The sequence below is a fragment of the Lipotes vexillifer genome, unplaced genomic scaffold, assembly GCF_000442215.2.
Source record: "Lipotes vexillifer unplaced genomic scaffold, Lipotes_vexillifer_v1.1 scaffold695, whole genome shotgun sequence".
Classification (NCBI taxonomy): domain Eukaryota; kingdom Metazoa; phylum Chordata; class Mammalia; order Artiodactyla; family Lipotidae; genus Lipotes; species Lipotes vexillifer.
Window position 1 is genome coordinate 838,423 of NW_006798057.1, and position 26,844 is coordinate 865,266.

Sequence of the window (26,844 nt, forward strand, 5' to 3'; positions counted from 1 at the left end):
AACCCACGGGCAGAGATTTCAACATATCTGCACATTTAAAGGTGGTGGACTGGAACACATAGGGGAGGCAGAACTGAGGGAACAGCAGCCCAGCTCTCTGGCCATGGAAGCTGAGCCCATAGCCCCAGAGAACACATAACAGCAGGGGAGGCAGTGAGCACAACTCTGGCCTCGCAGCCGCAGTGGTGCCTGCAGCCACAGGTAACTGGGCAGCAGCAGCAGCAGCAGTGGGGCCTGAGACCCCATTCCTCCAGCCACTGACGTGCTCACAACTCAGGCCCCCTACTCCTCCACACACAGTGATGGAGTCTGTGAACCTTACAACACTGGGCATAGGACAGGTGCCTGTGCAACCCCTGCTCCACCCACCCTCATCCTCCCCCTGTGGCAGCAGAGTCTACAACTCAGGGGATCCTGGATGCCAGGGAAGAGCCCATCATCCCAGTGACATTAGCAGCAGGAAGGCATCATTGACCCCTGGAGACACAAGAAGCAATAATGAGGACACGGGCCACACCTCTGACAGAGGTGGTGGAGGGTAGAATGTGCCAACTCTCAAACATAACTGGAGGCAGCTCAGGTAAGGAAAACCATAAACTTGTGCTATAGCGCCACCTACTGGAAAACAGAAGAAAGACCTCTAATTTCTAACCTGTTGACTCATTAGAATCAAGCAGAAAGATATTTGCTACTTCAAATGCATGGGCAGAGGAGCAACTTATCAAGTGCCATGAAGAGCCAAAGTAACGCCATGCCACAAAAAGAAAATGACAGTTCTCCAGAAGCCAAATTTAAAGTCACAGAATACTGCAATTTAACTGACAAAGAATTCAAAATAGGTGTCATGAAGAAATTCATTGAGCTATGAGAAGACTCAGAAAGACAGTTCAGTGAGCTCAGGAATAAAATTAATGATCAGAAGGAATACTTTACTGAAGATATTGAAACTCTAAGAACCAAGAAGAAATTCTGGAGCTGAAGAACTCAATAAACAACATAAAGAATGCATTAGAAAGCACTGGAAATACCTCAGACCACATGGAAGAGAGAATTAGTGAGCTTGAGGACAGAAATCTAGAAATGATGCAAGTAGAAGAGGGAAGAGAATTAAAATATAAAAAAATGAAGAAATTCTACGAGAGCTGTCCAGCTTTTTAAGAAGTGTGCATATTAGGGTTATGGGTATCCCAGAAGGAAAAGAGTGGGAAAAGGGAGCAGAGAGATTATTTAAAGAAATCATAGCTGAGAAATTCTCAAACCTGCAGAAGAAACTTGATATACACGTCCATGAAGCTAAGAGAACACCTAATTGCCTCAATGCAAAAAGACCTTCTTAAAGACGCATCATATTAAAATTGTCAAAAGTCAGTGACAAAGAAAGAATTTTTAAAGGCAGCCAGGGAAAAAAAAAGATGGTAACCTACAAGGGAACCCACAGAGGCTATCAGAAGATTTCTCAGCAGAAAGTTGACAGGCCAGGAGGGAGTAGAATGACATCCTTAAGATACTGAAAGATAAAAACTGTCACCCAAGAATACTTTATCCAGCAATATTATCACTCAGATATAAAGGAGGAATAAAACCTCCCCAGGTAACTAAAAACTGAGGGAGTTCATCAACACTAGATGTGCCTTACAAGAAATGTTGAAAGGAGCTCTTCTACCAGAAACAAGAAGGTAAAAGGACACAAAACTTTGAGTAAGGTGATACATAGAATCAGAAAATTGTAACTTTTTATCAGAATAGGTATTATACATTTTATTATAGCATAAAGGTTAAAGGGGGAAAATCAGAAAAAATAATTATAGCTACTTCAATTTGGCAGCAAACTCACAACATGAAAAGGGATAATTTGAGACAACAAAAATGCAGAAGGGGAAGGGGAAAAGGTCAGAAAGCCTATAGGTAAATGAAGAGAAGATGCAATCAGCAGAAAAAGGACTATTTTATCTATGAGGCGTTTTATACAAACCTCATGGTAACCACAAAACATAAATCTAGAGCAGAGACAATAAACATAAAAAAGGAGGAAACTGAAAAAAAATCATAGAAAACCACCAAACCAAGATGGCAGGCTGAAACACAAGAAAAAAGCAACAACAGTGATATAGAGAAACCAGAAAACAAATGATAAAATGGCAGTAGTCAGTCCTCATTTGCCAATAATTACCCTAAATGTAAATGGAGTGAATTCACCAATCAAAAGACACAGAGTGGCTGGATGGATTAAAAAACAAGAAACAACCATACATTACAGGAGACTCACCTCAGCTCTAAAGACAAACATACGCCAAAAGTGAAGGGATGGAAGATAACACTCCAAGCAAATGCCAGTCAGAAGAAAGTGGGTGTAGCCATACTCAGCAGACAAAATGGACTTAAAGCCCAAAAAGGTAACAAGAGACAAAAATGGACAGTATATAATAATAAAGGGGACAATTTATCAAGGAAACTAAGTGATTGATATATATATATATATGTATATATAATGCATATATATGTATGCATTTAACATAGGAACACCAAAATATATAAAACAATTATTAACAGACCTAAAGGGAGAAATTGACAGCAACATAATAATAGTAGGGGACTTTAACACCCCACTTACATTAATGGATAGATCGTCCAGACAAAAAAATCAACAAGGAAACTGAGGTGTTAAATGAAACATTAGACCAGATGTATTGGATAGATTTGTATAGAACATTCCATCCAAATGCAGTGGAATACACAGTTTTCTCAAGTGCACATGGAACTTTCTCAAGGGTAGGCCATATGTTGGGACACAAAACAAGTCTCAGTAAATTTAAGAAGATTGAAATCACATCAAGCATCTTTTCTGATCACAATGGTATGAAACTAGAAACCAACTACAGGAAGAAATCTGGAAAAAATCACAGATATATGGAGACTGAAAAAAGTGCTACTGAACAACTATTGGGTTGATGAAGAAATCAAAGGAGAAATAAAAAATTACCTGAAGATAAATTAAGATGAAAAGATGACATACCAAAATTTATAGGATGCAGCAAAAGTGGTACTAAGAGGGAAGTTTATAGCAAAACAGGCCTACCTCAAGATACAAGAAAAATCTCGAACAATTTAAACTTACACTGAAAGGAACTAGATAAAGAAGAACAAACAAAGCCCAAAGTCAGTAGGAGGAAAGAAATAATAAAATCAGAAGAGGAGAAATAACAACGGATACCACAGAAATACCAAGGATTACAAGAGAATATTATGAACAGCTATATGCAACAAATTGGACAACTTAGAAGAAATGGACACATTCTTAGAATCATACAACTGTCCAAGACTGAATCATGAAGAAACAGAAAATCTGACTAGACTGATCACTAGTACAGAGATTGAAACAGTAGTCAAGAAGCTCCCCCCAAAACAGAGGTTCAGAACCAGACAGCTTCACAGGTGAATTCTACCAAATATTCAAAGCTTTAATGCCTGTCCTTCCCAAACTCTTCCAAAAAATGTAATAGAAGGGAATGCTTCCTAACTTGTTTTGCAAGGACAGCATCATCCTGATACAAAAATCAGACAAAGACAGTACACACACACACACACGCACACACACACATACACACACACAGTGATGAAAATAGTTATATGTCTATGATGAACATAGTTCAATATCTCTGATAAACAAAGTTGTAAAAATCCTCAACAAAATATTAGCAGACAAAATCCAACAATACATTAAAAGGTTCATACACCATGATGAAGTGGGATTGATTCCAGAGATGCAAGGATGGTTCAACATATACAAGTCAGTCAGCATGATACAGCACATAAACAAAATGAAGGATAAAAAACATATGACTATCTCAGTAGATCTAGAAAAAGCAGTTGACAAAATTAAATGCCCACTTATGATAAAAATTCTTAATAAAGTGGTAGAAGGGACATACTTCAACATAATAAAGGCCATATATAATAAACCCACAGCTAACATCATACTCAGTCATGAAAAACTGAAAGCTCTCCCTCTAAAATCAGGAACAAGTTAAGGGTACTGACTCTTGCCACTCTTATTTAATATAATATTGGAAGTCCTAGCCAGGGCAATTAGGCAAGAAATAAAAGGCATCCACATTAGAAAGGAAGAAGTAAAACTATTTGCAGGTGATATGATTTTATATATAGGAAAGCTTAAAGACTCTACCAAAGAACTATTAGCAATAACAAGCAAATACAGTGAAGTTGCAAGGTATAAAACCAACATACAAAAATGTGTTATGTTTCTATATGCTAACGATGAGCTAGCAGAAAGAGAAATTAAGAAAATAATACCATTTACTATTGCAACAAAATGAATCAAATACCTAGGAATAAATTTAACAAGGAGGTGAAAGACCTGAAATGGAAGAAGACAAAAATAAATGGAAAGATATTCTGTGCTTATGGGTTGGAAGAATTAAAATTGTTAAAACATCCGTATTACCTAAAGCAATCTACAGATTTAATGCAATCCCTATCAAAATACCAAGGATATTTTTCATAGAAATTAAACAAAGAAATTCTAGAATTTATGTGGAACCATAAAAGACTTCAAATAGCCAAAGCAATGCTGAGAAAAAGGGCAAAGCTGGAGGTATCACACTCCCTAATTTCACACTCTTTTACAAAGCTATAGCAATTAAAACAGTATGGTATTTGCAGAAAAGCATACATAGATCAATGGAATGGAATTGAGAACCCAGGCATAATCTCACACATATACGAACTATTAATTTACAACAAAGGATCAAAGAACATACAATAGGGAAAGGATAGTGTCTCCAATAAATGGTGTTGAGGAATCTGGACAGCCACATGCAAACAAATGAAACTAGACACTATCTCACAACATACACAAAAATCAAGTCAGAATGGATTAAAGACTTGAATGAAAGATCTGCAACCGTAAAACTCCTAGAAGGAAACATAGGCAGTATACTCTTTGACATTGGTCTTAGCAATATCTTTCTAGATCTGTCTCCTCAGATAAAGGAAACAAAAGCAAAAATAAACTACATCAAACTTAAAAGCTTCCATGCAACAAAGGAGACCATCAACAAAATGAAAAGATAAACTACCAAATGGGAGAAGATATTTGTAAATGTACATCTTATAAAATGTTAACATATAAAATATTTAAAGAACTCATACAAATCAACAACAGAAAAATAAACAACTTGATTAAAAAAAATGAGCAGAGGATCTGAATAGACATTTTCCCAAAGAAGACATACAGATGGCCAACAGGCATATGAAAAGATGTTTGACATCACTAATTATTGGGGAAATGCAAGTCAGAACCACAGTGAGATATCACCTTATGCCTGTTGGAATAGTTGTTATCAAAAAGGCAAGAAATAACAAGTGTTGGTGAGGATGTGGAGAAAAGGGAACCTTTGTATGGTCCCATACACTGTTGGTAGGATTGTAAACTGGTGCAGCCGCTATGGAAAACAGTATGGAGATTCCTCAAAAAATTAAGAATAGAACTATTATATGATCCAGCTATCCTACATCTGAGTTTCTAAAGAATATGAAAACACTAATTCAAAAAGATATATGTTCATCACAGCATTATTTACAACAGCCAAGACATGGAAACAACTTAAATACCCATCAGCAGATGAATGGATGAAGATGTGGCATACATACACCATGGAATACTATGCAGCCATAAAAAGATGAAAACTTGCTGTTTCTGACAACATGGATAGGATAGAACTTGAGGGCATTATGCTAAATGAAATAAGTCAGATGGAGAAAGACAAATACTGCATGATTTCTCATATGTGAAATATAAAAACAAACAAAGAAAACCCCAAAATAAATGAACAAACCAAACCTAATAAAGCAAGCACCTAGATATGGAGAACAGAGTAGTGGTTACCACAGGGGAGGGAGTGGAAGGGGGAGGGTGAAATGGGTAAAGGGGATCAACTGTATGGTGACAAATGAAAACTAAGTTTTTGGTGATGAGCACAGTGTAGGGTATTCAAAAGTATAAATACATTGTACATGTGAAATGTATATAATGTTATAAACCAATGTTACCTCAATAAAAAATAAATCTAAAGAAAAAAGAAAAAGATAAAATCAGTTATATTGACTATATCTGTTTTTTTTTTTTTTTTCCTGAGTGTGGGTCACAGTTTCCTGTTTCTTTGCGTGTGTTGGTTGAAGGCTAGATGTTGCAGATATAATCCAGCAACTCTGACTTTTTATGTGTGTTTTTGAGGATTTTTGATCTGGGAGGTACTTAGCTTGCCTGGATTCAAATCACAAACTCTGTCTCCTTTGATATGTAACAGCTGACACGTGTTAGTATGATGTCTCATGGCTGCTTCTGTAGCCTGGCTCTGTAGAGGTCTTCCCTGTGCCTGCAAAGTTGATGGCCAGACAAAGACTTGGGTATGGACGTTGCTGATCCCTGTGGTTTCCTTGCGTCTGCTGGTTTTGGGTTCTGTACCCTTACCCGTCAAACCCATTTGGTTTCAGCTTTCTGCCAGTTGAGCTGCCCAAGTTGAGGAATGTACTTGGTTAAGAAAAGCACCAGAGTCACAGATCTGATCATGTGTAGTTCCATCTTTCAAGGGTGGATATCTCTCTGGTTTCTGACTTCTTTTGGTTGAGTCCTCTGGATTCTCCTTCACTCATGTGTAGATTATTTATGAGCCAGGGATTTGGGCAGTTGCTCTGAATTAACGTTTCATTCATTCTGTGGTTTCCATGTTGCCACTGAGCCTTTAAATTTCCAACTACTTTCCTAGTCCTAAAATTTGATCTTTGATGCCTTTAGCTGGTAAGGCTGCAGCGTTTCCCACCAATATTTTCTGTAGCCTTGGGGGTTGAGTTGTACCCTGTGGCCAGTAAGCTGCAAACTCACAGGTTTTAACCTATTTCATTTGCAATTTTCTGAAATTAAAATTTCTTCTGGTTTCTATGTACTTTTGAATGCCTTATGGTATCTGTGAGTGATTTTTTAAAATTTGTTTCTAAAATAGTTATTATATATGAGACTCTGCATGACCACTTAATTTACCATCATCATCTGATGGGGACTCTGTCCAGGGATGAATCATAGAATTTTCTTCCTTGCTTTCCCATCCCTTTCTATAAGTAGAGAGAGGGATTTGCTTTGATGAATTAAAAAATGGTTGATATTAGCAACATGCTGATAAATTAAGCAAAAAATAAGTTAGATAGTGAATAGATATTATTTACAATGTTTTATTATTTTAAACATATGATTTGTGAAAAAAATCACTGACGAATACTTGTGGATTAATTGACTATAGGAGGAGTTAATAGTTCAAAAGTTCAGAACAGTTAATGGTGTTTCTTCAGTCGTGGCCCTGTCCTTGGTGCTTGTCACAGCTTCATGTAGTGTTGTGTTGATACCTAGGTTATGGGCGTAGCACATGGCATGCTTCCCAACTTTGCAGCAGTACAATTTCTCTTCATTAGCTTAGATCCACATGATTCAGAATATCTGTTAATTTAGTTTCAGCTAGGCTGCAGCTTATAATTTCATTCTGTGAGGAAAAGAAAATATGCAGATTCATTTCATAAACTGGATCACGGGGGGCAGGTTGCACCTTTTTAAGAGTATACATTGTTTCTAAGCACATTCATTTTTGTATGTGTGTGACTTTAAGTATTATTAAAAAAATTGTCGGACAGTAAAATTGATCTCTTATTTGGCTTTTCAGTTCTGTGAATTTTATAATCACAACCATAATTAAAATACAGGATAGTTCTCCACCCCCCTCTAAAACTCTTTCTTGTTCTAATCTTTTCCACCCCTTAGCCCCCTACCCATAACCCCTGGCAACCACTGATCTGTTCTCTATCACTGTAGTGTTATCTTTTCTGGAATGTCACTTAGTGGAATCAGACCGTATGTAGCCTTGTGAGACTGACTTGTTTCACTTTTTCATGATGCTTTTGTGACTCACCCAAATCATTGTGTCTGTCAGTAGTTTGTGCCTCTTTAGTGTGAGGAGAACATTCAGTTTTTAAACAAGTGGGTGCCTTGGTATAGAATGAATGAGATCTTTTCAGGTAGACCTCTCTTTGGGAACATTTGTTAATGGGCCAGTTTGAGTTTCTCCCTTCATTTGATAGTTCCATAATTGCCTTTCTTACAGAATATTGACACTTTAGTCATTTCATTATTTTGTGCTGAAATTCTCCCTAGATAACCAAAATTAGTGGGGTTTTACTTTAACTTTTGCCCTCAAACCATTAGTCCACAAGACAGCATTCAAGGAAAAAAACACTGGACTGGTAAGTGGAGAGTCGGCCGATTTAAGACAGGGCTAGTAAGTATTTTGCTTTTGTATAAAAATATATAACGAACAGCTTTGTGTTTCAGATTCCTGAAAGCCCAACACTAATGCAAATCGTAAAAACAGGAATGGCACTTAAAAGTGTTCAATTAAGTGATTTGCCATCTAGACAAGCGTGTGACCTGTGAGATGGCTGTGATGCCTTGAAGTGGCCTCAGCTGCCCTGCTGGTCACCAGGGCCTTCTGCTCTCCCCTCCCCCTGATACTCCATGTCACAGGCCACTCCTACCCTGTTGTCCCCTCAAGCAGGGGGCCTTCATGCCATGTTCTGGATTTTAGTGGAGACATAAGCAGCAAAAGTGGAGTAGTGGGAGTGTGGTGTAGGTTCAGGTCCCAGCTCTGCTGTCCGATGAGAAAGGGGTTGCTGTTGTGTGGAAGCGAAGGGCTTGCAAGATGGGGTATTGGAAGGGTGCAGGGGAAGTTCATGGGACGCAGACCGGCTTCCTGTGCTGGGATGGGTACCCAGCTGCTGCTCCATTCTCATCTTTGCAAGTCAGCTTCCTTTGCTCACTTATGTTTCCTGCTTCCTCATAACCTTGACTGTAGTTTGCCATGATGCCCACCCGGGTCTACCTGTACTGCCTTAAAGGGCTGAGACCTGTTATAGTCCCAGTTTCACTTCATTCAAAACCTCTTGAAAGAATCAGGTTGGTCCAGCTGGCCTGCAGATTGAGTTCTTGTGGATCATGGGTCCACCTTGGTGGGCAGGCTTTCGTGCTTCCGATATGGCCACCTAGCCTCAGCTCTTTAACTGGGGCTGTGGTAGGGGCAGTTTTAAAGAAAAACAGTGGCTAAGCAGACACCCCATAATCATCCATGGGAGGATCCAGTTGATAAAGTCTCAGCCTGGGCTGGAATACCTCCAGTCAGGACCACCAGGCAGCCCTTCGTTGCTGCATAATGCCTAATAGAATGTTCCAGCAGCACACTCTGTGCTGCTTCTCTGTCCTGGGCCACAGGAGTTCTTGGGCTCTGCCCCAGACCCCCGGCACCAGACACTCGGCACTGGAATGGGGCCCAACAAGCTATGTTTTAACAAGCCCTCCAGGTGATTCTCATGTTTCATTCTAGAGTTTGAGACCCACTCACCTAAGGCATGCATTTTCAGTGGTAGTTTCTTTTGCTTTAAAAATTTTTTTCTACGTTCTGTGTCATATGAACTGGATAACGTGCAGAGTCCAGTGTTATATTAAACCGAAGCAGTTCTTTCTCCTGTAATTGACAAATGAGATGAATTACTGATACAAATTTTCTTATGTTAAACCACCCGGGATAAATCCAACTTGGCCAAGGTTATTTCCTTTAAGCAAATAAGTTTTTCTTCAATATTTTAAAATTGAATCTAATTTTATGGCATCTTATAAATAAATTCCTGTTATAATAGTCAAACATATAGAAAGAAATGATACTTTTCAAAGAGGAAACAGTATAACTAAAGCTTATCTCCAAGTATATCTTGTTTTGGGGTGGTTCATGTTAATGCATTATTTTCAGTTGTTTTTGAGAAAAGACGATTATTATACAAATAGGATTCTGAACACTTAGTCTTGCTTGTTAAAAGTGATTTTTTTTTTTTTTTTTTGCGGTACGCGGGCCTCTCACTGTTGCGGCCTCTCCCGTTGCGGAGCACAGGCTCCGGACGCGCAGGCTCAGCGGCCATGGCTCATGGGCCCAGCCGCTCCGCGGCATGTGGGATCTTCCCAGACCGGGGCACGAACCCGGGTCCCCTGCATCGGCAGGTGGACTCTCAACCACTGCGCCACCAGGGAAGCCCCCAAAAGTGATGTTTTTCTGGAGCAGGTGTTGGCAGCTATGGCCCGTAGACCAAATTCTGCCTGTCGTCCGTTTTTGTAAATAAAATTTTATTGAAACACAGCTTCGCGCATTCGTATTGTGCATGGCTGATTTTGCTCTACAACTGCAGTGGTGAGTGGTTGTCCCCAAAGCCTAAAGCATTTTCTACCTGACCCTTACAGATAAAGTTTGCCAGCCCCTGTTCTAGAGAATACAGTTTAAGTGTCTCATATTAAAAAAAAAAGATTTTATCCAAATTGATGTTAGTAATGCTCCTCGGTGGGGAGAATTTGGGAACATCCAGACCATTTAGTGGTATTGTCAATAGATGCTCAGCTGCCCCAGGTGCCCAGGGAGTGTGGCTCTAACCTTGTGAAGCGGGCTCATGACAGACATGCAGTATGATTGTCAAGAAAAGATAGTGTCAACGGTTAGCAAAAGTTAACACTTTTAGCTACTACTGTTTTGAGTGTTCCAGGTTTAAGAGTATCCCAAATATCTTTATAGTTTGCACTTAATCTCTTGGACTAGCAACTGTGACTATTTGGCCTGCATTTGGATTTTTGGAGCAGTTATACTTAAAATGCTCCACAGAGCCAAGTGTCTGCAGCAGCTACTGTCAGCATATTGCCTTTGGGCATTAGCAGTACAAACCCAGACAGGTGCTCACAGCCACACAAATGCAGCTTTGCAAAAGGAAGTGTGAAGAGAGCTTTGGCCGGGCGCTTGGCTCTTTTGCATTCTGTGGACCCACACCTTAACTTTCCTGGTGCCCAGGTCTTGAGTGTCAAGACATCCGGGCAGTGGAAATACACTATGGCATTTGTCTTACCACTTGTCTTTTATGTCGTCTTCCTTCTGACAAATCTTTTTGAAGCAGATACAGTTTATTCCGCTACTTCCTGGCTGTCTGCTGCTATCACTTCCCTATGGTGCACCGTCTGTCTTAGGTGTCCTAAGAATATATTCCTCTCTTCCTAGAGTAACTGTCTTTCTCTTTGTCTTTGATCTGTTGGGGTATGTATTGTTAGGGGGATAGCCTGCTTGTGCCCTCCTTTACTCTTTGGTGGGCATCATCTTATCCTCACAGATCTTCCTTCTTCAGGTCCTCCCAGGCTGTTGATGGAAAAGCCCTCTGTGTGGTGTTAGTTCATGCCTGGGGGTGGTAGTTTCACCCTGGATACCTTATTGATCATGTGTATCTCCCCCAGAACAGCCTGGGGCATGAGCAGAGAAACCAGTTACCAGTGGAGTAACTTTGTTGAGTTCGGTTTGCTGCTGTTGGTTTAAGTTTTTTGTCTTATGTTCGGGAACTACTGTTACTTGCTTAATTATCTGATCTTCATTTGCTTTTTATCTTTTTCTCTGAAAAGGTTACACTGTGCTCATAGGCTGAGTCATGGACTAATGTCTCTTTTTCTGTGCTCTGCAAGGCTTTCCTGGGAAAGTTGGCAGAACTTATCTCTAAAGTCACCTGACCTGGTGTGTTCAGTGTGGGAGGGATTTAAACTACTGTGTTCAGATTTCCATGGTCATAGGATAGTTTAGTTTTTCTGTTTTTCTGTGAGTCAGTTTTGGTGGGTTGTATTATCTTAGGAATTTGTCCTTTTCATCTGTTCAAATCTATTGGCCTACAGTTATTTATAGTATTCTCTTACCTTTTAAATTTCTGCCACATCTATAGTGATATATCTATTTTAATTCCTAATGTGCTTTATGAATTGTCGTCTTTCTGGCTTTAGCAACTCTTGAATTAAAAAAAAATACTTTATATTGTATCTTTGTTTCGTTTTAATTCATTTCTATCCTTTTTGTCTCCTTCCCTTTAATTTCTTTGCTGTGGTATCAACACTCCCCATGAGCTGATGAGAGCCAGTTGGGCAGCTGTTACTGACAAAAAGGAGCCAAGTCCTATGTTTTTAACCTTTCTTGCCCCTGTCAGCTGCCATGTCTATAAAATGGGTAGAGTGGATGAGATCATGGCTAGGGTTCCTACCAACTGTTCTGTCCTATTGTGTGTGGGAAGGTTTCCTAGGATTTTATGTTCTGATTATGAATGGGGAGTCCACTTGTGTGCAACCAGCTTACTCTCTCAGCCCCGTTCACAATCAGGCTGTAATACTTTTATGACAGTTCATTAATATTCTTATTAAGAGGCCAATTTGTTGCCTTGTGAATTGAGGTGGGTTTTATTTGACCAACTTGAAAGTATGATGAGCCTTTAGGAAGGGCTGGTGCAGTGTTCCTTTGCCCCACCCCAGATTTTTATTTTGAAATAATTTTAGTTTTACAGAAGAGTTGCAAAGATAGGACAGAGAGTTCCTGTTATACCCTCACTCACCTTGCCCTAATGTTAGCATCTTACATAACCATGGCACAGTGGTCAAAACTGAGAAACTAACATTGGCTGATCTTCCAGCAATGTCCTTCTCTTGTAGGATCTGATCAGGAGTCTTTGTTGTCTTTAATCTTCAGGTCTTCTTAGCCTCCCCTACCAATTTGGGACCATTTCTTGGTTTTCCTTGTCTTTCATGACCTGGACACTTTTGAGGAGTACTGGTCAGGAGATTTATGGAATGTCCATTAATTTAGGTTTGTATGATATTATCTCATGATTTGACCAGGGTTATGGGTTTGGGGCACAGTGAAGCATGCTTCTCCTCACGTGGTCATATCAGGTGTGGGGTACAAGATGCCAATGTTACTACTGGTGATATTCACCCTGATCACTCAAGGGGGTGTCTACCCCCTTTCTATACTGTAAAGTTATTATTTTTCCCTTTCCTTATTTAATTGTATCTTTCTAATACAATTTAATACAATTCATTGTATCTTTTCAAATCAGTTTTTTTGAAGTATAATTTTACATCCCATAAAAGTTGCCAATTTTAAGTGTACCATTCAGTGACTTGTTTTTCAGCAAATTTAGAGAGTTGTATAAGCAGCACCACAATCCAGATTTTAGATATTTCCATCACCCCAAAAAGTTGCCTTTTTGGTGTCAGTCTCTTTCTTCTCAGCTCTAGGGAACGACTGCTCTGCTCTCTGTCTCCATCAATTTGCCTTTCCTGGATGTTTCATATAAATGGAAAGATACAGTATGTGGTCTTCTGTGTCTGGCTTCTTTCACTCAGCTTGGTGTTTTTGAGGTTCATCCAAATTACAGCATATATTAGTATTTTATTCCTTTTTATTGCTGAGTAATGTTCCATGGTATGACTGTACCACATTTTGTTTATGCATTTACCAGTATGGTTTCCAGTTTTTGGCTATTATGAATAATGCTGGTATAAATACTTGCATACATGTCTTTGTATGGACATGTTTTTGTTTCTCTTAAGTGGGTTCCTAGGAGCAGAATTGGTGGGTCTTTGGTTAGCATATGTTTTAACTTTTTAAGAAACTGCCAAATTATTTGACAAAGTTTCTGTACCATTATGTATTCCCAGCAGCAATATATGAGGGTTCCAATTTCTCCACATCTTGTCAACGCTTGTCTTTTTGATTATAGCCATTTAGTAGGTCAAAAGTGGCATTTCATTGCGGTTTTAATTTGCATTTTTAAATGACTAATGGTGTTGAGTATCTTTTCACTGATTATTAACCATTTGTATGTCTTCTTTGAAGAAATGTCTGTTCAGATCATCTGTCCATTTTTAATTGGTTGTTGATTTTCTTTTTGTTGAATTATAAGAGTTCTTTATATAGTCTGGATATGTCTTTTATCAGGAATGTGATTTGCAACATTTTCTTACAGTCTGTGGCTTGTCTTTTTATTTTCTTTGTGGTGTCTTTTGAAGTACCAAGTTAATTTTGATGAAGTCAGATTTACCAGTTGGTTGTGCCCATTGATGTCAAAGCTAAGAACTCTTTGCCTAACCCAAGGTTGTGAAGATTTCCTTCTCTGTTTTCTTCTAAAAGCTTTACAGTTTTAACTCTTATATTTATGTCTAGATACATCTTGAATTAATTTTTTAAATGATGTGAAGTAAGGGTCCAGCTTCATTTTTAAAAATACCTTATACATTAAAAAATTAGCAGATTTTACTTTTTAAAGCAGTTTTAGGTTTATAGAAAAATTGAGCAGAAAGTGCAGAGAGTTCTCATCCCTCTCCACACACACAGTTTCCTCTATTATTAACATATTGCATTAGTGTGGTACATTTATTATAATTCATAAACCAATATTGATGCATGTATTAGTCGACTAGGGCTCCTGTAACAGAGCATCACACATTGGGTGGCTTAAACAACAGAAATTAATTTTCACACGGTTCTGGAGGCTGGAAGTCCAAGGTCAAGGTGTAGGCAAGTTTGGTTTCTTCCGAGGCCTATGTCTTGGCTTGTGATGGCCATCTTCTTGGTGTGTCCTCTCACGGTTTTCCTGTGTGTGTGTGTGCATTCTTGGTGTCCCTTTGTGTGTCCAAATTTCCTCTTCTTATAAGGACACCAACTGGATTGGATTAGAGCCCGTCTAAAGACCTCATTTTGAGTTCATCACCTCTTAAAGGCCCTGTCTCCAAATACAGACACATTCTGATGTACTGGGGGTTTGGGGAGACACAATTCAATCCATAAGAATACATTATTATTAACTAAAGTCCATAGTTTACATTAGGGTTCATTCTTTGTGTTGTACGTTCTGTGGGTTTCGACAAATGTATAAAGACATGTTCTATCGTTGTACCATCATACAGAGTAGCTTCACTGCCCTAAAAATCCTGTGTTCCACCTATTCATCCCTTGCTCTCCCCTACCCCTTGGCAACCACTAATATTTTTACTGCCTTCGTAGGTTTGCCTTTTCCGGAAGATATAATTGTAATTGTGTGCTATGTAGCCTTCGTGGATTGGCTTCTTTTTCTTAGTAATATGCTGTAAGGTTTCTCTATATCTTTTTATGGCACGATAGCTCATTTCCTTTTAGCACTGACTAGTATTCCATTATCTGGATGTACCATAATTTATTTATCCACTCTCCCATTGAAGCATATATTAGTTGCTTCCAAGTTCTGGTAATTATGAATATAGGCATTATAAACATTTGTGTGCCAGTTTTTGAGTAGACATAAGTTTTCAACTCCTTCAGGTAAATATAAATGAGCACAATTGCTGGATCCTATGGTAAGAGTAGGTTTAGTTTTGTAAGAAACCACCAAGCTGGGACTTCCCTGGTGGCACAGTGGTTAAGAATCCGCCTGCCAATTCAGGGGACACGAGTTCGATCCCTGGTCCGGGAAGATACCACATGCTGCGGAGCAGCTAAGCCCATGCGCCACAACTACTGAGCCTGCTCTCTAGAGCCTGTGAGCCACAACTTCTTAGCCTGTGTGCCACAACTGCTGAAGCCCGTGCGCCTAGAGCCCATGCTCCACAACAAGAGAAGCCACCGCAGTGAGAAGCCCTGCACACCACAACAAAGAGTAGCCCCCGCTCGCCACAACTAGAGAAAGCCTGCATGCAGCAACGAAGACTCAATGCAGCCAAAAATTAAAAAAAAAAAAAAAAAAGAAAGAAAAGAAACCACCAAGCCGTCATCCAGAGTGGCTGTACCATTTTGTATTCCCACCAACAATGAAAGAGAGTTCCTTTTGCTCCACATCTTCAACAGCAGTTTGGTGTTTTCAGTGTTCTGGGTTTTGGCCATTCTAATAGGTGTATGGTAGTATCTCACTTTTTAAAAATTTTAATTTCCCTGATGATATATGATGTGGCATATCTTCTCATGTTACTTGCCATCTGTACAGCTTCTTTGGTGAGGTGTCTATTAAGGTCTTTGGCCCACTTTTTAATCAAGTTGTTTGTTTTTTTATTGTTGAGTTTTATGAGCTCTTTGTATATTTTGGATAATAGTTCTTTATCAGTTATGTCTTTAGAATATATTTTTCCCCCAGTTTGTGGCTTCTCATTCTCTTGACAGTGTCCTTCACAGAGCAGAACAATTTGATTTTAATGAAATTCAACTCTCAATTTTTTCTTTCATGGATCATGCCTTTGATGCTGTATGTACAAGTTTATTGCCAAACCCAAGGTCATCTAGATTTTCTCCTATGTTATCTTCTAGTTCTGTAGTTTTGCATTGTACATTTGTGTCTGTGATCCATTTTGAGCTAGGGGTTTAAGGTCTGTGTCTAGATTCATGGTTTTTGTGAAGGGTTTAAGGTCTGTGTCTAGATTCATGGTTTTGCATGTGGATGTCCAACTGTCCCAGCATCACTTGTTGAAAAGACTGTCCTTCCTCTGTTCATTTTGCTTTGCTCCTTTGTCAGAGATCAGTTGACTGTGTTTGTGTGGGTCTCATTCTGGGCTCTGTTCTGTTGCAGCTTCATTCATTAATTTGTTCATTTTTAATTAATTAATTAATTTTTGGCTTATGGATGTCCAATCATTCCACCACAGTTTGTTGAAAAGTCTGTCTTTCCCCCCACTGAGTTACCATGGCATTTTGTAGAAATTCGGAGTGTAAGAGTTTACTTCTGGACTCTCACTTCTGCTCCATTGATCTATATGCCCACTGTTACACCGTTATCACACTGTCTGATTACCTTGATTTTATAAGAAGCTTTGAAATTGGTTAATATAAAACCTCCAACTTTGTTGTTCTTCTTCTTTTTTTTGTTCTGTTTTGTTTATCCTAGAGACTTTGCATTTCACATGAATTTTACTCTCAGCTTGTCAATTTCCACAAACGAGCCTGCTGGGATTTTGATAGGACTGTTGTTAAACTTACAGGTCAGTTTGGGAAGAACTGGCAACTTAACAGTATTGAGTCATCCAATCCAGCAGTCCCCAACCTTTTTGGCACCAGGGACTGGTTTCGTGGAAGACAGTTTTTCCATGGACTGGGGGGTGGGGTATGGGTTTGGGATGATTCAAGCGCATTACATTTATTGTGTACTTTATTTCTATTATTATTACATTTTAATATATAATGAAATAATTATACAACTCACCATAATGCAGAATCAGTGGGAGCCCTGAGCGTGTTTTCCTGCAACTAGATGGTCCCATCTGGGGGTGATGGGAGACAGTGACACCTGAAGTGTGTTGCTTATGTCCAGTCTATTCTGTAAGATGCAGCTTAATTGTCACTTGCCACTCACTGATAGGGTTTTGATATGATTCTGCAAGTAATTGATTTATTATGGTCTCTGTGCAGTCAAACCTCTCTGCTAATGATAATCTGTATTTGCAGACGCTCCCCAGTGCTAGCATCACCGCCTCAGCTCCACTCAGATCATCAGGCATCAGATTCTCATAAGGAGTGCACAACCTAGATCCCTTGCATGCACAGTTCACAGGAGGGTCGTGCTCCTATGAGAATCTAATTGCTGCCACTGATCTGACAGGAGGTGGAACTCTGGCGGTAATACAAGTGATGGGGAGCGGCTGTAAATACAGATGAAGCTTCGCTCGTTCGCCCGCTGCTCACCTCCTGCTGTGTGGCCTGGTTCCTAACAGGCCACGGACCGGCACTGGTCTGTGGCTTGGAGGTTGGGGACCCTGATCCAATCCATGAACGTGGAATTTCTCTTCATTTATTTAGATCTTATTTAATTTCCCTCAACAATGTTTTGTGCTTTTTAGTATTTAAGGCTTACGCTTCTTTTGTTAAATATATTCCTAAGTATTTACTTTTTAATGCTGTTGTGAGTGGAATTGTATCTTTATTTAATTTTAAACATTCTTAGCTTTGAAGGACTTCACTGTTTGGGGACCATTGTTCTTGTTGTCTATAAAATTGGAAGTTATATAATTGCAACCCAGTTGGTGCTGCCATTTCAGGCACATTGAGGGTAAAGTCCAAATTCTTTACAATTACCATCTCAAGTGAATTGGGGTTGCTCGTTGGTCACAGATTATTTATTTATTCATTCATATTGGGCACAAAACCAACTATTTATTTAGCTCACCATTCTTTTGGTTGGCGATTTTGCTGAGGCTCAGCTGGGTGGTTTTCTGCCCTAGGCTGGGCTGGCCTATGTGTCTCTGGTCACTTGCCCACCTGTTTCTTAAGACCTGCTAGATGTTGGCTGGGACCACGAGGGTGCCTGGGCCATGTTTCTCTCCTGGTGGCAGGCTAGCCTGGGTTTGTTCTTGTGGTGAGTGATAGGGATCTATGAAAGAATGGAGGGGCCCTGGACCCCGAGAGGCCTGGGCACGGAACTGGTGTGCTCTTGCCAGCTTCACTCTGTTGCTCAAAGTGAGTCACCAGGCCAGCAAGATTGAAGGGGAGAGGAAATAGACCCCATATCTTGATGGGAGGACCTTCAAAATCACATGCAAAGGTGTGTGGATATAGGAAAGGTAATAATTGTGGCCATTTTTCAAACAGTTCAGTACAGTAGCAGGCAGCTCTGCAATTCAGCCTGGCTAATTAGACTCAGAATCATTTTTTTGTTTGTTTGGAAAATTACTCACCTTTGAATCTTTGCAGGCACAAATACCACCTCTTTCAATAGGAGCTGACTGTGCAACATATTTCTTTTCCTGGATTCCAGTGCATCTAGAGCACAGGCAACTGTGCAGCTGGGAAGTGAGGAAGGTGATATAGCTGGGTGTGTGTGGCATTTCTAGCTAGGGTGACAACAGAGGTGACTGACTGCAAGGGTAGGTTCCTGTTGCAGAAACAGCAACTTTGCTGCTGTTAGTGCTGGTTGCAGTAAAGTTAAATTCAGGCTAGAAAAGTGGGAGAGGTGCCAGCTGTAGCCTCTCTTGCTCTGCAATAGCAGGGTCATTGATGTTCTATGGGAAACAGGACTTAGTCTGTTTGGGTCAAGTGTCCTTTGCCATAACTGGCCATGGTGAACTCTGAACAAGTCCATGCCATGGAGATGCGTTGGCTGGGTCTCCCAGCCCACATCACGAAGAATTTTGACATTGCCCAGATGCTCCTCCTTGGCTTTGGGGATCTCTGAACTGTGCACAGTGAGGGAGGGGTGTGAGGAGTATGGGTGCGCGATGGCCTCACTCTGCTCAGTCACCTGGGTTTGCAATTCACTTCAGGGCAATAGCCTAGTGGCCTTGCTCACAGTAATTGACAATGTGTGGGCTGCCCAGTAAGCTGGAGAGCTGGTGGTTTAGGGTGATCTGCTGTTTGGTCTTTAGTGGTTTAGTTTGTGAGGCTGCACTGCTCCCGAATGGTACCAGTGACCTGGCAAGTGGGAGTCCCGCCGGGTCCTGGCAGGCTAGTCCAGCCCAGGGGACAGCACGTGTCTCTTGCTTTCCCCCCAGGCAGCCTGTGTGGTGATGGCACGGGTGTGTGCTACCTGCTGCCTGTCTTAGACACCGTGTTTGTCCGGAGGAGCCATCGCTGCCAGGGCCTGGGCCTGGCCATGCTGAGGGACTTCTGCCAGACGTTCCGAGAGGACGAGGCCCTGGGCATCAGCTGGCCCATCTCCCCTGCCATGTACTAAGGTAATCACTGCATCGGGAGGAGCGCGTGGGTAACGGGGATGGGTAACTCATATGCGTTCCAGATGATTCTGGGGCGGGAGGTCCCTCAGAGCCGCCGGCACCATGACACACCTGTGAGTTGTCTCTTTCCTCTAAGAAATCTCCGGTTGCTTCAGCACTGAGACTTTAAGCTTGATCACAAGGGGCAAACCTTTCCCAGTCCCTGAGAAGAATTGGATTTAGAAATAATAAGAACCAAATCAACACAGCGTCAGAGAGAAGCAGAATCCAGGGAACCCACCGTGCTGCTGGTTGTTGCTGGGCCTCAGAGGGCCTTTGCTCTTGCACGGGAAGATGCTAGTCATCACTTTGCCTTTCCAACTCGGAGCCCCAGGGGGACCAGGAGCTGAGGGAAGGCAAGCTCCAAATGCATTGAGCCCTGGGCACCTGTGTAGCTCTTACTGCAGAAGATGGCTCCCCTGATCTGCTCTTGTCCTACCGAGTCCGTGTATTAGGCTTCTTCAGAGAAACAGAACCGGTAGGATATATGTATGTATGTGTGTGTATATATATATATATATATATATATATATATATATATATAGAGAGAGAGAGAGAGAGAGAGAGAGAGAGAGAGGGAGAGAGAGAGAGAGAGAGGGAGAGAGAGAGACAAGATTTATTATAAGAAATTGGCTCAGACAATGTGGAGATTGAGATATCCTAAGATTACAGTCAGCAAGCTGGAAGCTCAGGAGGACTGATGGTGTGGTTCCAGTCCAAATGCCAATAGGCTTGAGACCCAAGAAAAGCCAGTGTTTCAGCTCAAGTCCAAAGATAGGAAAAGACCAATGTCCCAGCTCAGTCAGTCAGGCAGGAGGAGTTCCTCTCACTTGTGGGAGGGTCAGACTTTTTGTTTTGTAGTCAGGCCCTCAACTGATTGGCTGAGGTCCACCCACAATGGGGAGGGCAATCTGCTTTACTCCGTCTAAGGATTCAAATGTGAATCCCGGGACTTCCCTGGTGGCGCAGTGGTTAAGAATCCGCCTGCCAATGCAGGGGACATGGGTTCAACCCCTGGTCTGGGAAGATTCCATATGCTGCAGAGCAGTTAAGCCCATGTGCCACAACTACTGAGCCCGTGTGCCACAACTGCTGAAGCCTGCACGCCTAGAGCCCATGCTCTGCAAAAAAGAGAAGCCACCACAATGAGAAGCCCGCACACCACAATGAAGAGTAGCCCCTGCTCGCCACAACTAGAGAAAGCCCTCACACAGCAATGAAGACCCAACGCAGCCATAAATAAATAAATAAATAAATAAATAAATAATTAAAAATGTGAATCTCATCCAAAAACACCCTCACAGACACACCCAGAATAATGTATGACGAAATGTCTAGATACCCCTGGCCCACTCAAGTTGACGTATAACATGAACTACCACAATCCTTCTCCAGGTTCTGGAAAAGAAATCTTAATATGTATTTGCCAGAGGAAATTCAGAAAGCCCTTATGTTAAATGTTTCACTCCAAATCAGCAAGAGTGGGAGATACTGGGGAGCATCTCCCAGGATCCACGGTCCCCCATGAAGCACATCCACCCCACACTGGGCCCTGCCTCACTTCTTGTCGTACACATACTTTTGGACCCTTACTATTGAGTTTCCAGTGTCCTTATGGTGTGAGAACAACAGATAGGAGAGAAAAGCTGCGAAAGGCAAGGAAACTTCTGTTGCTCGGAAGTCATAAGAAAACCAGGCGAAAACATATTTTCCTCAAGTGGGTTTGGTCATTTCTTTGTATTTTCAAACTCTCCATCTCTCACGAAACTCTGAAGATCCTGAATTTGTGCAAAGAATACTGGAGGCTTGCTGCACTGGTTTGCTCACTTGGAGGTCTTGGAAAGTTCTGGAACTCCGGCACTGGTTCTCTGTCCATGCCCACCTGCTGTCTGTCCCTGCTCTCATTCTCATTTCAGCTCTGAGACTTTGTTTGAGTGTGTTGGCCCCCAGGGCAGCCACCTAGGTCTCCCCTGGGGAGGAGCAGGCTCCAAAGGGCGGGGACCACCCCCAGGCCAGCACTGCAGAGTCCCTCGCAGGGGCCTGTATCTCCACCTGGTAGAGAAAGAAGATCTGAAGGTACTGATTCTGAATCACACTTGGGGTCTCAGTGGCCCAGCCAAGGGTGCTGGGGCCTTGAGCTTCTACGTCACCCTGATTGTGCCTGGGCTCATGTGTGAGCAGGCAGAGTGTGGACGAAGCAGGACAAAGCAGCAGCTGGAGGCTCAAGGCCGGGCCGGGTGTGGCTGCTCCAGGCTTCACTGACCGCCTTTTATCCAGTACAGTCCTGCCCTTGGAATGGCCCGGAGGGCCTCCCGCCCAGGGCCCCACGCTTTAGCACCCTGTTGAAGCTGCACCTCTCTCCACGGGGTGAGGAATCTGCGGGTCCAAGAGGATGTTCTCGCCTGGGTGCAGGCCACTCCTAAACCAGGTCAGGCTACCAGAACCCCAGGGTTCCTGTCAGGGGCTGCCAAGGGCCCAAGTGGACTCCATCCTGGATCTGTGCCCCCAAGAGCAGAGGATGCCACCAATTTGCACATCCTTAGGCCCTGGGACAGCTGCTGGTGGGGTGTAGGTGGAGCGTGGGCGTGGTGTCCATATTTGCATGCATAGGCCCCTTGCCATGGGCTGGGAGCTGGGGTGGGAGGAGGGGGTGGGCTGCCAGCTGGGGGCCAGCTCTCTTGGCATCGCCACATTCAGGTGCAAAACTCCAAGGAGTCTAAGAATTCTAAATTTGAAACTGGCTTTTCCTGCTGTTAAGAAGTTATATTTGTCAAGACAGGAGAGCAGAACATTCTATCTAGCACTCGGCTAGCTTGGCTTACACCTTTTGAGTACTTAGCGTCATGCTCTGTGGGTTTCCATCTGTGCTCTTGCCCTGGGCCTGATGGAGCCCCCAGCACCTGCAGTACCAGGAGCTGCTTCCCATCCGGCTGGATTCGGGGCCCTGCCACGTGGAAACGCTCACCCTGTGAACATAAAAGTCTACAACCTTGAGGGGATTCTGGAGTCAAGGTGTCTGTGGATGAGCTGGAAGGCTCCTTGGGAGAAGAGGGCTGTGGAGGCTCAGAAAGAGGAAGGACAGTGCCTGTGGAGAGGACCAGGTGGGGTGCCATTATGGGCTGAATTGGGTCCCCCCCAGATTCTAACCCCCAAGGGGACTGTATGTGGAGATGGGGTCTATAAGGAGGTAACTGAGTGTGAGGTTAGTTGAGGTCATAAGGGTGGGCCCTGATCCAATAGGACTGGTAAGAGGAGGTCCCAGTAAGAAGAGGAGACTAGGACACAGATGGGTACGGAAGGAAGACTGTGTGAAGACACAGTAAGAAGGTGCCATCTCCAAGCCAAGGAGAGAGGTCTCAGGAGAAGGCAAGCCTGCCAACACCTTGTTCTCAGACTTCCAGCCTCCAGAGCTGCGAGACAATAAATGTCTGTCATTTAAGGCCCTGGGTGTGTGGTGTTTTGTTGTGGCCGCCTGAGCAGGCTTAATGGGATGGATGAAAGTGGAAGGCAGGTGAGGAGGATGGCGGGCGGGGTGGTGGGGGTTGGCGTGGGGTAGCGGCAGAGCAGAGAGCTGGGGGTGGGCCGGGCCAGGCTGCAGGAAGGACGGAAGTGGCCGTGCCTGGGGACGCAGACGAGGGACGGTGTGTGTGCACCAGGGTTGCGTGGGCCTCCCTGACTCCTGTGTGCAACTTCCCCTCAGTCTGTAGGAAGTTCCTGGCGGCGCATCCAGAGGAGCGGGGGCGCCTGTGGGAGGCAGAGCCCCCAGGAGCCTGGGGCCAGCGAGTCAACATCTGGCTGAAGGTTCAGCTTCAACAGGCAAGGCATCCAGATTGTGAGTCGGGGTGAAAGCATGCCCTTTGGTCTGTTTTTTTCCAGTGTCGGTAACGGAAGCACAGATTCACTGGTGCGGATCGAGTCAGGCTGCGCAGACGTTCTGTTTGTTGCTGTTGCAGGAATAGAGGAGGGAGTGAAACCCGGGTGGTGGCATCCTGGCCTTCCTCCACCTCCCATCCTGAACGAACCACACCTTCCAGACCCTCTTGCTCAAATAGATCTCCCCCACTTTAGCCAAATCAGAGACTCCCTGGGACTAAGGGTTCCCCGTTTCCAGTCGGAAAGGGTCATTGAAACATGCAAGAGGATTAATTGCCTCTGTCTAGCAGAAGGTCCCTGGAAAGCATTGTTTCCCATAGGCAATGTGTGCATCTGGTAAAAATTCTAAGACACACGAAGGTTTGCTGGAAGAGCGAGCTCTGTCCCTTCTCCTCCGGGGAGGGTTCACGTGGGTGTGAGGCAGCCCTGTTACAGACACACAGGCCGTCTTCAGCGAGTTTGTGGCGGGGTTTTTTTTTTTTTTTGCGGTACGCAGGCCTCTCACTGTTGTGGCCTCTCCCGTTGCGGAGCACAGGCTCCGGACGCGCAGGCTCAGTGGCCATGGCTCACGGGCCCAGCCGCTCCGCGGCATGTGGGATCTTCCCGGACTGGGGCACGAACCCATGTCCCCTGCATCGGCAGGTGGACTCTCAACCACTGCACCACCAGGGAAGCCCTGTGACGGGATTTTGATGGATGGTGTCTGTGCCCAGGTGGTGGGTCTGAGGGCCGGAGGGGCAAACAGAGTGGCAGACACACATTGTCTTTAGGTCACCAGGCTGCTTTCTGTCCACGTTCCCTCCACCTCTCCCAGGTAGGGGAGGACGGCCTCAGCTGCAGCTGGAGGTGCAGCTGGGGGCAGGGCTGCAGGGGAGATGGGGGCGAGGGAGTGTCTCTTTAAATTCACCAGCCACGATGAAAGCATGGCTGAGCTCCCTTCAGGGTCGAGTGCCACTTCCGAGGCTGCAGGTAGCTCATTAGGGGATGGATGGGCAGGCTGAGGTGCCAGGCTTTCTCTTCCCATGGTGACTGATTCCCCTGAGGTGGTGACAGGGGAGAGTGCCTGGGAGTTTATTGATGATGATGGTGATAGGTTTTGCTCCTCTGGTGCCTTTCCACTAGGAGGCTTAATGGGTCTTTACAGATATTAATGGGGTGACCGGGCACCTGGGAAGGAGGCTGTGGCAGGGCTGTGACTGTGATCCTAATGAGGCAGTTAAGTGACTTGCCCTGTGGCGTAGAAAGTCGGAAATGATGGGAAGCCAGCCAGCGTCCCAGGCCCTTGGCCGACCAGCCGTGTGGGTTTGTCACTGGGCTTCACAAAGGAGCCTGCAGCCCCCATGCCTCCTGGCCTTTGTGGCTTGGATGTTGCACTTCCTTGGCTGGAAATGGAAAAAAAAATGGTTTGCCCATCAGAATGTGGAAATCATGTGGAAATTGCATGGGCTGGAGGGGGTTTGCAGGGGAGGACGTTTTTGCATAATTGGGGAGATGGCTTCCTCTGAGGAGAATTCCACTGGGGGTTATTTCAAGAGCTGAGAGAGTTGGTATGGTCTGGTCAGAGGAAATGAGCTAGAATTCAGATGCCAGCCCTGTCACTTTAACTCACTCTGAGATGCACCAACTCTCTCCGTAAAACGGCAAATGAGGGGACTTTCACAGAGAAGGTTACAGAAGCATGCTTGAGTCCCTTGAAGGAAGAAGGGTCATCATTATAATTAGGGATATAATTAGATTACCGAAACTATAATTTTTTGAAAAATTCTAAGTTGTGGTCTTTTCACTCCCTGTGTAAATCATGGCTAGTTTCCAGTTTCACCCACACCTCCTGTCTCCCCCCAGGGCCAGCAGTCAGGATTTTAATTCACTCGTGAAGGTTTTCCGCCAACCAGCTTCATTTTGTAACAATTTTGTCAGTCGAGGCTGACACTCAGGTTTTTTCCAGGCAGGCCGGCTAGTGGGGGCCACAGATGCGATCACAGATTAGCCCAGATGCTCAGCAGTTTCTCTGTTTTTCGTCTGTTTCTCTCCTCATGGAGATCAGCAAATGTTAGCCCACTGGGTTTTCCCACCCATCACCAAACAGTGCAGATTCTGGAATCTTCTCTTCCTTGGAAATGTCACGAGGCCACTTATTTTAATTTTAGTTTTAATCAGTTATTCTTAGAGTTGCTTTCTTGAATTGTTCTGTTTTTCAAATTCTATCTTTTGTCCCTTTATTTCTGACTATTATTTAGGAGGTTTCCTACAATTTCATGGGCCACAGAAATAGAACTATAAGCCAGAAGCCTGGTGGGGCCCGTTGCTTTTCACATTCTAACTAAGGTGTGGACATATTACAACATTCCACAACATTCCAGCGGGAAATTAACTTCTCCTTTCAAATGTTTTAAAATCTGTTTTTGAAGCAGTGTCATTTGTGGACTGGGGATTTTAGAGTTTGCACGGTCCTGAGTGTTGATAACATCTGTGGCTTATAAAGGCCTTGAAAATATTTACAGGGTTATTCAGACCTTTTGAGAGAAGGAGTTTGTGGGAAACTTTTTTCTTCCCTGTACTCAGTTACATATGAAGCCTTTGAAACTTGACCAATAAGATCAGAATTCTGGCCAATGTGACTTCCCCATTAGCTTGCACATGCCTAAATTTCTTTACTGGGGGGGGGGATGACATTGAATACGTCAACAGTTGATTTTTTTGGTTGTTGTTAACGGAAAAAGTTGCTGGAGGCAGGAAGTAATTGCACACAGATTAAAAAAGAATTTTTTTTTCATTTTTAGGTTATATTTTTGCTTTCTTTCCAGGTGAAGTTTTAATAGATTCAACTGTCATCCATAGGGAAATACTTTTCTTCTGTTTGTATTTAATTTTTAAAGCTGGAGGGAATGTACATAAAGAGATGTGAAATATTTGAGCTGAGGAAGTGGGGTCATTTTTCTAAAAGCCTGATGCTTAGCAGACTGCAGCTCTAACTTGTTTCAGCTTGTTCTGGAGAGTCAGGCATTACACAGAGCAGTAGCAAGAGCAAGCATAGCGGGGTGAGCCAGGCTGGGAAGGGCAGAGAACAGAACCACCACACTGGATGGGCTTTTTGGTCTAATGCTGCTCTTTGAAAGGTTGTGTGGCTCCCTCTAGTGGCCACTGTTGTCTGCTGCAGCATCTGATGGTAAATCATAGGCATCTGCCTTTGACCTACCTGTGTGGCTGCTTCTCAGATTCTCATCCTTGTGAGTCCAAATTATCATTAATTAAAAAAAAAGTATTGCACCTTCATTGCTTAGGAATAAAGTACGAGGGAGGGCTTCCCTGGTGGCGCAGTGCTTGAGAGTCCGCCTGCCGTTGCAGGAGACGCGGGT

At 43.1% G+C, this 26,844-nt stretch overlaps 1 protein-coding gene across 1 annotated transcript in view; it reads left to right on the forward strand.

The window, feature by feature from the left end:
* Positions 1–26,844, forward strand: part of FAM169B (Protein) — a 34,216-nt gene that overhangs the window by 5,987 nt on the left and 1,385 nt on the right. The window contains 1 exon segment of the mRNA XM_007472173.1: positions 19,394–19,576. Within this exon segment, the coding sequence (XP_007472235.1) occupies positions 19,394–19,576 (183 nt within the window).